The sequence below is a fragment of the Heterocephalus glaber genome, unplaced genomic scaffold, assembly GCF_053883595.1.
Source record: "Heterocephalus glaber isolate CG9 unplaced genomic scaffold, H.glaber_assembly_v1.0 deba00001452, whole genome shotgun sequence".
Classification (NCBI taxonomy): Eukaryota; Metazoa; Chordata; class Mammalia; order Rodentia; family Bathyergidae; genus Heterocephalus; species Heterocephalus glaber.
Genome location: NW_028258302.1, coordinates 23,962,115 through 23,977,284, shown reverse-complemented (window position 1 = coordinate 23,977,284; position 15,170 = coordinate 23,962,115). Strand labels below are relative to the sequence as shown.

At 57.0% G+C, this 15,170-nt stretch overlaps 1 protein-coding gene across 1 annotated transcript in view; it reads right to left on the bottom strand.

The window, feature by feature from the left end:
- Epha2 (EPH receptor A2) overlaps positions 1–14,267 on the bottom strand; it is a 31,056-nt gene extending 16,789 nt beyond the window's left edge. The window contains exons 1-3 of the mRNA XM_004850361.3: positions 14,056–14,267; positions 9,477–9,544; positions 7,315–7,984 (exon numbers count right to left, since the gene is read on the bottom strand). Of these exons, the coding sequence (XP_004850418.1) occupies positions 7,315–7,984; positions 9,477–9,544; positions 14,056–14,140 (823 nt within the window). The 5' untranslated portion in view covers positions 14,141–14,267. The remainder of the gene's footprint in view (positions 1–7,314; positions 7,985–9,476; positions 9,545–14,055) is intronic.
- Positions 14,268–15,170: the final 903 nt, after the last annotated feature.

The window sequence follows — 15,170 nt, the reverse complement described above, 5'->3', positions numbered from 1 at the left end:
CTGGCAGGCACAGGGACAGAGGAACAGTCAGTGCAGTTTATCCCCTCTGCGGGGCTATCCCCAATTTCACGGGGGGACCTCAGGCAAATCACTAACTCCCCACAGACCTGTTTTCTTGCTGGCATGGGATGACAAGACATGTGGCCAGCACCCAGCCACACTGGGCTCTGGGAAGAGCCTCTATGGGCTTCAAACCGAGACACGGCTGGTCACCAACTCCCAGGAAGTGCCATGCCCCTGAGCCTGGCATTCTAGACCCACTTTCAGCTTCCTAGGAAACCTAGGAGAGCCTGACTGGGTATACTGCTGCCTAGGGCTTATGGCCTTGGCCTGGTGCACACCAGCCTGTCAGGTCTCCTTCTCCCTGGGGCAGCTCTGAACTGACCATGGCAGTGACTGCATCTGCTTGGCTGTTGGTATTTGCTGACTATCACCACCATACAGAGTGATGGGCCAGCTTTCCCAGCACAGGATGCCCCAGCTGCAGGGGCTCTCCCAGCCTAGGACTTGACTGCCTTCCGGTTCTGGGGCTGGCCTACCAAGAAGCAGGAAAGGCCAGGCCCCTAGCATTTTTTTGGACCAGGAATGAGTTATTTCTACCACTCACAGGGCAGCCAGGAAGCAGCTCTTCCTCCCCCAGGGCCCGGTCCCCCCTAGCCCAGCTGGCCAGGGACTCAGGCACCTGACTCTGGGGCTTCCTCCCACCGCCCCATCCTGCTCCTACCCAAGCCCCTTCCCAACCTCACAGGCAGGAAGCTGCTCAGACACAGGCCCCCGGGGCTGACCAGGACTGGGGTGGCTATAGATGCAGCCAGGGCGGGGTCAACCCTGAGACCTCCCCTCACACCCCCAAAGCCACCCCTGAAGAGCGGGTCCTAAGGCACCTCCAGCCTCGGTGACACACTCATCAAACACTCACTGCCTTCTCCTCTGCCTGCCTGGTGCTGTACACAGACCCTGGGATGAAGACAAAGCCCCTGAACTCAGGAGTAGGAAGGAGCCCATGACAGTGTCTACGATATTGGGGTAGGCGAAGGGCTAAGGGGATGGAGAAGAGGAAATTACCTTAGCCAAAGGTCCAGTCACAGAGGAGATATTTTAGCTGGGGTTTAGAGGCTATGTAGCAGTTCAACAAGGCAGAGATACTGCAGGAAGGAGTTGGAGGTGAGAAAGAAAACACCTAATATGTAAAGTATGAGCAGCTTTGGAACACAAATGGAGGCAGCTGCAGGCTACAAGGCAATGGAAAAAGGCCTTGAATGTCAGGCCAAAGAGCTTAGGCTTTGTCCTGAGGCAATGGAGAACAAGTAAAAGTCTGAACAATGACTCAGTCAGGTCTACACATTCAAGAAAAATCCTTGGACAGAGGCTGCCTAGGATCTGAAGTCAGCTTGGACAACGTAAGGACACCCAATTTCAAGTGTCCTGGTCACCTCTGATCCAACCCCCTCTTTGACCAGAGGTGAGAGGGGGCAAAGAGTTAGGGCGAAGTGACCACCAAGTCAGGCTGCGTCCCCACCCGAGCCCAGGGGCTACCCAAGCAGACCCTCTCTGTCCATCCTACCATGGAAGCCCAGATGGAGCCCTGATGCACCCATCACGCGGTGGGCTCTGCCGAAGCACCTACTGGGTGCAAATCCAGGCCAAGCACTTCACATCCGCTCACCCTCACAAAATACCTGTCACACATGGACATTGCTAGCATTCATCCCATGTGGCAGGTGAGAAAACTGAGCCTCAGAGAGGCCTAACAACTAGGTCTCCAAGCTACAAAGACATGAAACCAAAATGTACGCAGACTTGGACCTCTCTCCTTCCCCACCTCCGTTCCCAGGAACACTTCAATTTGGAGCAGAGAGAAATGAAGGCTCTGTGACAAGAGAGATGTGTCCTGACCTGCTTCAACAGCCGGAAAATTCCCAAATTGTTTCAGAGCAGCTCTTGTCAAAGTGGGCACATGTGTGTCTAGGGAGGGAAGTGTAGGCTCCAGCCCAGGGCGAGTCCAGGATTAGCTAAAGTGGTCTCTTTCAAGCCTCAAATGTCTTTTAAGTCTCCTGATGGATTTAAGGAAACCACGTGCACTTTGTATTCTTCCCATGACATCTGCTATAATAGGAAAACAGCTCTCTCCTCCACCAGAGCTCAAGTAGAAATGAAACTTCACAAAGCCAGGCTGATTCCCCAGGTGCTTATCCCCAGAGGCATCCACATGCTGGGTGCTGCAGGCCCAGGGCCAGCAGAATCAGGGGCTCTGGGCTGGGGAGGCGACCGAAACCTCACAGCTGGGCCCAGCCTCCCATACCGCCCCCCCACACCAGGTCCCCACTGCCCGCTGCAGTGGCTCCCAACCCCTGCAGCCCGGTGCCAAGAGGAGGAGGTAGGGGAAGAGGTGAGTTCCATTCTCTGGCCCCAGAGCCCGGGGGTGGCCTGCCTGCTGCCGGCAGGAAAGAGGGAATTTGAAGAGATTTCCGCTTCGGATGTGCCAGATGGATGATACAGTGGAGAGGCGGCGTCAACAGGGCATGTGCTTGCCTGACGAGAATGTGCTACCCCCTCCTCCAACCACATACTGAGCCACTCCCCTGCATGCTCCCCGAGCCCCATCATAGTTTGCAAGTATTTAGGGGTCCCAGAATTTATCATTTGGACACCAGCAAGCCTCCAACCTGGCTGGATTTCTGGGATTCTGGGCAGGCAAATTGGGACCACAGTCATACACAAGCACACACCCAACATACACCAAATACTTTGTTTCTTAGCCAGCTAGCAAACTCCTATGCATCCTTCAATACCTAGCCTAAGCTCCTCTACACAGCCCTCCCAGACTGCTCAATTCCTGGCCCCCTTGTGTTCCATTAGGGTACCTAGTATTCAAAGTCATGTTTATCAGACAGAACTGAGCATTTCCCAGGGTCTGGCAAGATGCTGAGTGCTGGGATGGAGAGACAGATAAGCATCTTTTCAGCTTCTGGGGAATTCACAGCCTGGCTTTCATGCCTCATTTGAAATGATTTCTGCACATAGATGGATCCTCTGTGAGATTGGCAGTCCCTGGGAGCAGGCATGGGGTCCAATTTATCTGCACCCCACAGCCCAGCACACGCTTTGCAGGAAGTTGGTGCTCAGCTAATGGGTGGATGGAGAGATCAATGAATCAATGAATCAATGGCTGTGTGGATGGCAAAGCCTGCCACATGCAATGAAACAGGTACCTCTAGGGCCACTCGAGTGAGCAGTATTTGCCCAGGGAGACCCCTGGAGGTCATACACTGGGACACCCACCTGCCTGGCACACCTGTGGGGAGAGTGTGTCTGGTCCCAGTTGCCTGGCAGGCCTGGGCCACTCCAAGCAGGGGAACTGGGCGATGGTGGCTGCACCTAGGGCTGTACCCTGGCTTTTCCAGTTCCCGATGCCTGCCCCTCAGTAGCAGCATGGGTGACTCAGGGACTGACGCCCTCTGCATGATGCAAGTTTAGTCCCTGGCAGAGCTGTTCCCCCCAGGCCCCGCCAACTCCCTAGCTGCTGGTGGTGAGGTCATGGGGGGGTCAAGAGGTCATGGTGACAATTCACCTAGGGCCAGTCACCTCACGCCAGGACCGGAGGGTGACCACAGGCACCACTTTGGCCCAAGCCTGGACTTTGTCTCTGTGCCCTGTAAGTTACTGACCTGCAAAGGAGGGACCCTGATAACTACAGGGCCTGGTGACTTCTTCCTGCCATTCCTGCAGGAGGGGGCTGTTCCCAGGGTCCACTGAGGCTAGCAGGAGGCACCCTGCCCTGCCCTTTCACACACCCCAGGGAGTGATCTGTGGGCACACTCCTCAGCCAAGCGTGATAAGCCTGCTCCCCTCCCTCCCCTCCCCTCCCCTCCCTAGGGCCCCTCCTGCTCTCTCCCACCCCCAGCCTTTTATCTTCTGTTTGCTTTCCCTGCTGGCTTCCTTCCTTCCTTTCTTCCCTTCCTGGGACCCACTTACCCCAGGGAGGGAGGGAGCACCTCTGCCTGCCTGGCTGCCAGTACCTGGATTTGCCCCTACAGTGAGCTGACAGCAGGGCGGGCAGGCAGGGGACAGAGGTTAGAGCCACCAGGATAACAGAGTTGCCATCACAATCCCTGTCCCTGCAGCAACAAAAATAAAGCCTGTGGCACTCCTCAAAGAGGGGACAGGCCCAAGGGCAATGATCAACAACTCACAGAGGCCCCAGCCCAGGGATCAGCCTGGTGCTGATACAGCAAGGATCCTGCCCCAGCCCCAGATGTGATCACTGAGACCAGAGCCATCCCCTGCCTGGGAAGTCCTCTCCTTCTGCTGTGGACGCTAGGCTAGGCTTGGCCCACTCAGTACGCCAGTGCTGGGACCCCTTCCTCACCACACATGATGGGTCACATGGTCAACAGCTCAGATGGAGCCAGAGGAGAAAGCCACCAGAGCCGGGCTCTGACCCCTGAGGTGCAAGGTGCTTCGGAGCCACTGGTCCAACCCACCCATTCATTTTATACATGGGGAAAGGGGGGGGGGGCGCTTCTCAAGGTCAAAATGCTTGTAGTTAAGAGGACCCATGCCAGGGGTAACTGAGGACAGTGTGCTACCCTCCTTGTGCCAAGCCCCAGTTCTTTTGGTCACTGTGTCCCCTGGATCTGTTTCCTCATCTATGAAATGGGGAAAAGCCCTCCTGCTCATGAGGCTGTTTTGAAGACTTGAAGAAAATCTTGCTTGTGAATGTCTAGCATGGTGTTTGGACTGGGATGCCCCTAAGAACTAGGGAGAGAGAAACTAGAGTCATAAGGGGATATCCCCAAGGGGCTGGCTTCCAGCTGCCTGGCTGGGCCTCAGGCCAAGGCCGAAGGACACCTGCTCACCTGGCTGTGGTCTCCCCTGGCTGAGGCGCCAGCCAGGGCCCCGAAGGCTTGGCTGCCCATGCCAGCACAGGAAACAGAGACAAAGCAGCCCCAGGGGACAGCAGTCAGCCTGAGTGACTCCACTGTCCCCTGGGCAGGGCCAGGGACCAGGTCGGGGGATGGAGGGAAGTGGGCTCATTCCTGACATAGCTCAGGGGAGCTCTGCTGGGCAGCGTGCCCACCTATCTGTGCGCAGCACCTGGGATGCCACTTAACCCTTTCTTGAGCCCTGCTGGGTCCCTGGGGAGAGCACCCCAAGATGAGACAAAGAGATGTGGGCTTGGTGGGCTCAGGGTACAGCAGCAGTGAAGTCCAGTGAGGGAATTGGGTTGACGGCCTGGTGAGGTCAAGCAGGGAGGCCAGCAGCGGCCTTCCAGCCACACCTTCCTTTCTCAGAGCCCCTGGCCCCTGCACCATGACCCCCCATCCCGTGACCCACCATCCTGGGGCTGCCAGAGCACTGGGCTCAGCGCCAGGACCTGCGTCAGAGATTCCAAAGGAACTCACCATTTCCCACTCTGTTTCCCACCCCATCCTGCAGCTCAGGCACTGCTGTCTGGATTCAAATCCTGCTGTAGTCACCTCCTAGCTGTGTAGCTCCAGGTGAGCTTCTTCACCTGTGCCTCAGCTTCCCTATCTGTTCAAAGACACTAACAACAGTCCCTGTCTTCTAGAAAGATGGGCAGACTCATCAGAGCATCCAGCCAGAGCCCAGGGAAAGCACCAGTCCACAGAGTCATGGTCAGAGGGGGCCGCTGGGAAGTGTGAACCCCAGCCACTCGGGAAGGGATTGTGATGAGGGATCCTGAAACCAGGGCAGAAGATGCCTGACAATTGAGGGATCCAGACAGCTAAGTCAGAGTCCCCTCTCTGGGAACTTGTCATCCCAAAAGAGGCTGCTCAGCTTTTTTAAACAAAGCCTGCTGGGACCCTGAGCCCCCACCTCCAGAGGAAGGGGGGCTCCCTGCTGCCTGGAGACCCTCCTTCTTATCTCTGCAGGGCCTGAATCATGGGCGGTGGAAAGTTTTCAGCTGCCCCTAACTCCCACCCCTGCATTCTTGTTGGAGGATGTCATGTGGGAGGAGCCTGCTTGCCCAGCGGGTGCCCCCCCACCAAGGGTCATTGTCCGAGGCTGGGAGTGTGCATCTGAGGTCACCTAAGCAGAGGTGGCCCAGGAAAGGGGCCTCACTCAGCAGAGAGGAGCTGGGAGGGAACTTCTCACCCAGGTGTTTCCAGATGTGTTAAGCCCAGTTCTAAGGATCTGCCTATCAGAAAGTGGTGTGGGGGTGCCAGAAACACAGCTAAAAAGCAAGTGTGAAGTCTGCAAGTGACAATGAACTTCATTTTACTTACAGAACAGAAGGTCCAGAGAGGAGGGATTTACCCAAGGTCACCCAGCAGGTGTGCGCACCTGCAGGACCAAGCCCCCAGTTTCCCAACAGCCTGCCTATCTCTGCAAGAAGTGTCCAGCAAGGGGACGAGCTGGCCTTCCGAAGGTCAGCCCACATTCCTCGTGTGCCCTGCCCCACAGCCCTCTCCAGAAGAGTCATCCACTGGCGCTGTAGATTTCCACTGTCACAGGCCCTGGCCTCGCCAAGCCACAGCCTCTTCCATGTGAGCTCACTGGTGCCCAGGCTGAATTCCCAGAGAGAGTTTGACTTCATTGGCCCTTTTTCGAGGCTTAGTTTGCCACCAATAAAAGCCTCAATGGAGAATCCAGGTCTGTGGCCTTGGGGAAGATTGGCCAGGGAGAGCCAATCTTCAGATTGGCTAGGAGAGAGCCTGCACAGAGCCTGCACTGCCTTCTACCACCCCCTCAGACGCCTGTTTCAGAGGCTTCCCGGGGGTTCTCTCACGTAGATTCTCAAGTGCAAACCCTGGATCCAATTCAATCTTCCTTGTTTATCAGAAAGAAATCTGAGGCCCAGAGAGGCTCAGTGACTTCCCTAAGACCACAGAGCACGTAACAACAGGAATGAAACTAGCTCTGTTGGTGCCATGTAGAGATAGGAACTACTTGTGGGCTGAATCAAAAATCACAGCTTAAGTATGCATGTGTCAGGCACTGATCTAAGCTTTTTATGAGTATTAAGTCACTGCATTACCATATCCTCCCTACAAGATAGATACTATGATGATCTCTACTTTATAGATGGTGAAACCCAAACATAGAGAGGTTAAGGGAACGGCTTAAGGTCACACAGTGCAAGGCAGAGTGGGATTTAAACCCAGGCAATCTATTCCTAGAATCTTGGCTCATCATCTCCGTATTAAACAGTTTCTAATTCGTTTATTCTCAATGACTGAGAATCCAATTCATGAATGAGGAAACTGATGTCCACAAAGGCCCAGAACCCTGAGATCACAGTCCCCCACCCAGCACCTCTTCCCTGCCACCCCAGGATCCAGCACTCACCTTGGCAGGTGTCCTCCACCTTCTCATAGCCTTCCTCGCACAGGCACTGCCCAATAGGCACCAGCCACTCACCATCCACTGCACAGTGCATGCGGGGCTCTTCTCCCCCAGACAGCACCATGGCGTGTGCCACACAGGTGCCAGCCACTGTGGCCAGGGATGGTGCGTCAGAGCCTGCAATGGTCTCAGGGAAGTGGGCCAGGCCCTGCACCAGTTCTGGACACTTCTTGTAATAGACGCGGACAGAAAGCAGTGCCACGCAGGCTCCGATGTCCTGGAAGGCCAGGTAGAAGCCCTTGCGTGTGAGTGGCCCCACAGTGCGCTCCTCCACATTCAGCTTCACCTGGCGAGCCTCAAAGTCGCTGCTGCGGGTGATCTCATCGGGCGCGATGGTGTCAATCTTGGTGAAATGCCGCTTCTGGAAGTTGGTGCCATAGTCCATGTCTGACTCGAAGTAGTAGAGGTTGAAGGTCTCCTTGCAGGAGCTAGCACCACCGGGGAAGCTGTTGCAATCCCGCACGGTGAACTTGAGCTCGATGAAAATACGCTCGGCCTCACCGCGGTATACCCAGTTAGTGCGCAGCCAGTTGTCCTGGTCACCGGTCACCACATTGCACACCGTGTACATGTAGATGGGCATGTCATTCATGATGTTCTGTGCCACGTCCCACTGTGTAGGATGGACAGGTTAGTACAGGTAGGTATCTGGGGGAAACTGAGGCCCAGGTGGTAGAAGCGGGCACCAGGAAGATGTTTCTCAGTTCTTATTCTTTCAATTTGACAGGGAAGGAAACAGAGGCCTGGAGAGGTACAATCACAGCAGTTGTACCAGGACCTGAGCCTTGGTCTTTCTGGCCCTCATGTCTGGGTGCTGAATCTGTATATTAGGCTAGGGTGGATCCTGCGGTTCTGGGTGACCTCCAGCTGGTCACTTAAGGAGTCTGAACCTCAATGTCCCCATCTGTACAGTGGGGATAAGAACCCCTACCTTCCACGACTGCTATGAGGATAAATGACACAATGTCTACACAATGTCAAGCACAGAGCTTGGCACAAAGTGACAGTCACACAAGCAGCTGGCACTGCAATGCTATCATCATTCCTTGTCACTGCATGCCACATGTCAGCACATGAGTGGCAGGGAAGGGGTTAAATCAAAACAACGGCAGATTCACCAACATTTAGACTTTGGCTTTGGAACCATCAACAAACATTCCTCCCTCCTCAGAGCACAGCTCAGGCTCCTCCAGGAAGGTTTCCCAGGCTGGGCCACCACCCTCCTCGGCCCCCAGTCTCTACGCCCTCTTGATCACAGGACTTGGCAGAAAGTGCCACCTACCCTGGCTCCTATGCTCGACTCTGAGTCCTTGGGCACCTGGTGACCCCACCCGGCGCAGCACAGGTGCTCGAGAAGTCTTGGTTGAATGACTAGATGAATGAATGATAGCAAGGGGACGAGGACAGAGACCTGACCTGCACTGCATGGCCTTGGCCATGGCTTGCATACCCTTTTGCTCAGTTTCCCACTCTGGATAATGACTGGGTTGGATGAGATGACCTGCCTTGCAGCAGGACATTACAGGACCTGAAATCTGCTCAGAGCTACACCCCAGGCCATGGAGGATGACCAGGCCCAATCACTGGAGTCACGCAGATCCGACCACTCTCCCAAAGAACACCTTGGAGTTGCCCCTTTCCCTGGCTCAGGGCCCCAGGACAAACTCAGTAAAGATCCATGGTACAGTGGGGGAAACTGAGATAGGGATGGCAGGAGTATCTTCCCCAAGATCACGTAGCAGTCGCACACAAGGCCAGGGAAGTCTCTGGTCACAGCTAGGCACCACAGGGGGGAAGAGCTCTGGGCAGCATGGTGGGGAGGAGCCAAGCTTCCAGCATGGCAGGAAGGGAGAGCAACAGCTGGGGGACAGGGAGAGAGGTCTGGAAGGAGCTGAAAGGAACCTGACCCCTGGTATGGTGGGGAGCTGGGAGTCACTGCTCTTTGTCTGCACCAAGCACCACGCTCCAGCCCTGGCAGGGCCGCTGAGCCCCATCCGAGAAGCAGGACCTGAGCTGGAAGCCTGGGCACACTGTAGGGTCTAAGCCAGGCCTCACCTCCCTGGGTCCTATCCCACACCCCTTCCCACCCCTCAAGGCCTCCTTACCCCTTTGCCATAGGGGTACGTGAGCCAGCCGAGCTCCCCTTTAGCTTCCGCGAGGTCCAAGAGGACAACTGCAGGAGAAACAAGAGGGGACAGTGTGACAAAAACCATGGGAGGAACGGTGACAGCACCCTCCCACCAAGATCCCCAAGGCCTTGACCTGAGAAGGAGTAGGACTCAGGCACACAGCAGGTTGGGGTCAGGACTGGACCTCCTGTCTCCCAGATCACACCATCCCCTTTCCAGTCCCCAGCTGGACAGAGCAGGACAAGGACTCGGCCCAGTGGGAGAAGACCAGCTGGGCAGAGAGCTAGGGCGGCAGGGTATTAAGTGACACCCCCTACCCCACTGCTTCCTTGGACAAGGGCCCTCATGGCACTTCACACACATGCACATGTGCACACACACACACAGGCTTCTGGGACACTAGGTTGGAAACACTGGTGTCTACTTCTGTCTCATGAAACACCCACCCCACCCAGGCCACCCAGCAATGCACACATGCGCGCGCGCGCACACACACACACACACACGTATGTGTACTTGTGTCTCATGGCGCTCGGAAGAGAGCAACGTTAACAGATGGGAACAGTTGGGGAGGTGCCTGGAACCCATTTTCCCACCACAACACCACAGAGCAGGCAGAGTAAAGGCCTGAGCCCATAGGGGGCCTAAAAGGGGCCCCAAAGAACACACAACGGGTGAGGCCCCTTCCCTGGGAAAGTTGCTCCCACTGCCCCAGCTAGGCGTGCCTGGGGGACCAGAGATGAAAACCCTTCTAGGGGCTTTCTAGGCTCAGAGGGACCAGGTGTCAGGACCATGCTGTCCTGAGAGCATCTGGAGCCAGGCAGAGGGACCCACTACCAGGGCTTCCCGAGCTGGCCCTGCCAGGTGCCTCCCATGGGTCCACCCTGGCTTCTCTGCCAGGCTCAGCAGCTGCAGCCAAGATCGGGATGCTGTCCCTCCCACATTTCCAAGTAATGGCCACGTGGGGTCACTAAGTTCCACCTCCAGGGAAGGCAAGGATATTGGGGAAACTGAGGCTTAGAATCCAATAAATACATTCAGCCTGAAGGTAAAGCCCTAGGGTAGGATGAAACCAAGCAATCACTTTCATGAAGCCCTGGAGCCTGAGGATCCAGCCTTGAGAAGCCATCGCCCCCAGGCCAGAGCCTGGGAGAAGTGGTCTACAGGGCAGCCAAGGCAGGCTGGGAGCAGGGGTGACTGGTTTGGAGACACCAAATGTAAGGTGAGAGATCAGAGGCCCTGAGGGTAGTCTTAAAAAACCTTTCCAGGGGCCGGGGATTTAGCTCAGTGGTTCTGGCACCTGCCTCTCAAGCACAAGGTCCCAAATTTGATCCCCGGTACAAAAAAAAAAAGCTTTCCAGGCCAGAGGCAGCCCTATGCGCCTGATTCCAGTACTGCAGAAGGCTGAGGCAGGATGGCTGACAAGTTGGAGTCCCTTCTGGACAACGTAGCAAGACCTTATCTCAGAATTTTTAAAAATTTTATAAAAGGGCTAGAGATACAGCTCAGGGGCGAAGTTCCCCTGGGTTTGAGATCCAATACTTAAAGAAAGACACTTCCTAAGGGGCGTGCAGCTTAACAGTACAGCATGTGCTTGGCATGTATGGAGCCCTGGGTTCAACCCCTGAACCAATAAAAATAATAAAATGAAAAGCCCTGTCCTGAGGTTAGACAGCCTCCTCCCCTAGGTGAGGGCCTGGTGTAAGGCGCTACCACCCCAGCCACTGACCTCAGCCAAACCTCTCTAGGAAGAGTCCACAGCCAGACAGGGAAGAGGAAATCCGATGTGGCACCGGGCCCCACGCCTAGGCTGTGGGGACAGGGGAGAGTGGCTGGTGGGGTGGGTAGGAGCAGGGATTTGTTCAGACTTGCCCAGGGCCCCGACACGGAAAACCCTGTAATCCCACTAGCAAGTGGAATGTTCCAGCTACACAGGAAGGAATCCAGGGGTTCCTGACTACAGCTGGGTGGGAAGGAGGACAACGGTGAGTGTGTGCTCCTCACAGCCACACACACACACACACACACACACACACATGCACACACACACGCACACACCCAGCAGGAGGCTGCAGTCTGTTCCTTGGGACTTCCAGGCTCAGAAGGGTTAGCCTGGCACAGCAGGTCCCCCCACCCTGCAGCCAGGGCGGCTCAGAGGTATCTCAGGGCTCCATCTGAGAAGAAAGGAGCCTCACACAGGAAGGAGCCTCCCCAGGGGCTTCCAGCCACAGCCCCCTCCCTGGGAAATTCCCTGGAACCAACCAGCAGGAACAGGGGGCCCAGCCCAGTCCCTCTGCCCAGGCCCGAGTCTCTGAAGCATGCGGCTCTAGCTCCATAGCACTGGTGTCTCTGGAAGGGGGTAGTCCTGGAGCCCCTCAGTCCCTCAATGGCTTTCTAGAGGGTGGCCTAAGTTGGGGATTCCACTGTCAGGAAAAGCCTTCCTCTTCCTGAGGTTCCACTGTAAATGTCAACCTTGTGATTCACACTACTTTACAGTGTTTTCATAAATGCAGTGGAACCCATCCCTCATCTCCACCTCTCTGCACCCCAGCCCTCTTTAGCGGAGACCAGCTCACACCTGAGAAAGGGGGAGGCTGGCGACTTGGGAAGGAAAGCAGGCCTGGCCCTTGCAGAATCAAGAGTCCAGACTCCCAGGCCTCCTGAGCACTCCTCAGCCCCCTTCTGGCCACCGGCTCCATCCTAGGCCTCGTTACAGTGCTTCCCAGTAAAAGCCACCCTGAAACCAGCCCCAAGGTCAGGGGCCCTTGACTGTGGCAGCCCAAGAAGCAAGTGTTCTGTGCTCCCTCAGTTTCCCCACTTGTAAAAGGAGGACAAATGGTAAGAGGAACTAACAGGTTTCACCAGGGTTTCCAGGTGCAAGCGTAGGGGCAAGAAAGAGAGATGTAAGAGCAGCCAGGGTCAGGGTGGAGAGGGCACGTGTGTCCTCCCATCTGCCCCTCACCCCCAGGACTGAATCCCAGAGAACTGAAACCAGCAGCTGCCAGCGGAACCAAGACCCTGGCTCCCACCCCCACAGAGGTGCAGCACCCTAGGGAGCCCCTCACGGGGACTCTTGGAGCCTAAACAAAACACTTCCCTGACCCAGTACAATCTGCACCCCTTCCTCCTCCACCCCATGACAGGGTGGAGAAGGGAGCATCAGAGGCTGGGGAGCATTGCACATCGAGGCATGGGACCAGGCAGCTCCCAGCTGGGGGCTGGGGGCTGGGGCCCAGCAGCAAGGCAGCCCAGCCGCCTAATCCCCCCACCCCCTGGCAGCTCAGGAGAGAGGCCTGTAGTGATTCCAGCTGTCTCTCTCCTTCTCTCCAACCACAGTCCCCCAGGAAGGGGGAGGACCAGAAGTTGGGGGGGGGGAGCTTGCAGAAATCCCTGCCAGGCAACTCTTCTGCTACCAGAGTCCCATTGGGACCAGGAGCCTTGCCACCCTCAACCTCCATGCAAAACCTCCAAACCCAGAAAAAGAAGTCAAGGCTCTGAGGCCCAGGGTTTCCTTCCCTTCCTCCTGGCAGAGCCTGGGAGAGCAGCGGGCAGCCCAGGCCAGCAGGCAGAACAACTCCTGGCTTGGAGAGCCTGAAGCCAGCTGCTGGGTGGACAGGAAAACCCTTCCCTGTTGGGGGGCAGGGGTCCCCATCCTCTCTGCAACTCTGGCCCAGGAACAACGTCCCTACCCGCGCACACAGCTCTGCCATGGGCAAGTCTGCTGAGGTCCCTCACCCAGTGCGGCCTGGGAATGCTGGGGTGGGGTGGGTGATTCAGTCCCCCACCCCGGGGTGCCCTGGCTCCTTGGTGGCCCTGAGGTGATGGCTCCACACCTCTCTAGACCGCGCCCCCACCTGCCACATTGCCTCCTTCTGAGTCACCCCTTGCTCAGAAAGCTTGGCTTTGGGACTTCCTGTCCTCACTCGCTGCCCCTAACTTGTGCCCAAGTCCTGGGAGGGCAGCTTGGAAAGGAGGGCAAGGCGCGTGTGGCAAGGAATGACCTCAACCTCTCCCGTCTCACCCCGGGTCTGGAAGCAAGTGGGGTTATGGAGAAACCCCCGGGCAGGAGCTCCGGCAGGGGGCTCCCCACTTTCCGAGGAGCCCCCTCCCCAAAAAGCGGGGCCTTTACAAAAATGCGTTCTCCGCTAAATCGCGGCAAGTGAGTGAAGCGAACTCAGGCCACGAAGAAGCTAATCCCACATGACCTCCCCCCTCGCCTGGGACGCCCCTTTCTCCAAGGAATCCCCGCGCCCCTCGCCGAGATGCGTTCCTGAAGCCGCTCCCCGGGCTGCGGCCGAGCGGCCCGCGCTGTGTCCCCTTTGCTGCGGCCTCCGAGCCCGGTACGCCGGAGCCAAACCCTCCGTCCTTGCGGCCCCTAGGATCCCAGTGCGAGTCCCAGGCTCGTCTTCATAGCCGTCCGCACGCGCTCGGGACCCCAGTGTGCCCAGGCTGCGCGGCACCAAGTCGGTTTCCGAAGCTGTGCGCAGCACGGCGGGGCGCGCGAAGTCTCGGAGTCCCGGGCCCGGCAGGGTCCAGCAGCTGCTCACACACTCACCTTCCTTGCCCTGCGCCACCGCGGCCGCCACCAAAGCGCAGCCCCACAGCAAGGCGAGGCAGGCGCGGGCTGCCCGGTGCTCCATTCAGCGATCCTTGCTCTCCGCCCAGTCCCAGATGCCCGGCTCCCGCACGCCCGCCGACCTTGGTGCCCCACTCCCGCCCGCCCGCTCACCCGCGCGCAACTTCTGTCCCTCCTGCCCCGAGTCCTTAATGGAAGTTGGGTGAGAACCCGCTCCTGTTCATTCATGTCCCGCGTGACGTCACCAGGCCACGCCCTCAGGAATGTCTTTAAAGGAGACAGGCGAGGGGAGGAGGGAGGGGAAATCCGGAGGGATTTGGCAAGGACCCAGGGACCCTTTGGATCCATCTGCTACCCCCAGGCCCTCCCAGAGTTTGCGCGCCTTGAAGCGCCAGCGGCCCCAAACGCTGGTGTCCCAGAATCCTCAGCCCAAATGTCGTATAGTTGCTCACTGGGCCCTTTGCCCTGGGAGACTGAACTCAGCGTTGGCCTCGAGCCTGGCAGAAATGGGTTGGAGGTTCAAGAACCAGTTGCCACCTTAGCAGCAGCCTGGGGAGAGGAGCCTTGAAATAAACAGAACGCCCTCCCCTTCCTGGGACCCCTGAAGGGTGCACCAAGCCCACCAACCTGTTGAAGGTCAAGGAAAAGGTCTCTGTTCAGAAGCCTCTAAGCCATCTGTGACCTAAAAGTGGACGCCTCTAGGAAAGAATGAGGCCAGCACTATCTCATTTAATTCTCATCTGGGAGGCAGGTGTCCTCCCCACTTTACAGAAGAGGAAACTGAGGCTCCAAGAGGTTATACCACATGCCCAAAGGCTGTTCAGGCAGGATTTGAATTCGAGTGGTCTCTGCTTTGGCCACTGCTCAATACCAGGGAAGGGCGAGCACCGTACCCCGACCCTGGCATGGCAGAATGAGCCACTGGAGGACACCTGCTTCCCACAGTCTCTCCAGGAGCCTCTCCCGCAAGGTTCCTCAGAAGTTAAGTCATCATTCCTTATGACGGAAGCGGCTGGTGTTAGCGAAACAAACGGGAAATGTCCTGTCAGCCACCTGCCTGGACACCCACTGCTGTGTGTTGCCCAATCACCATT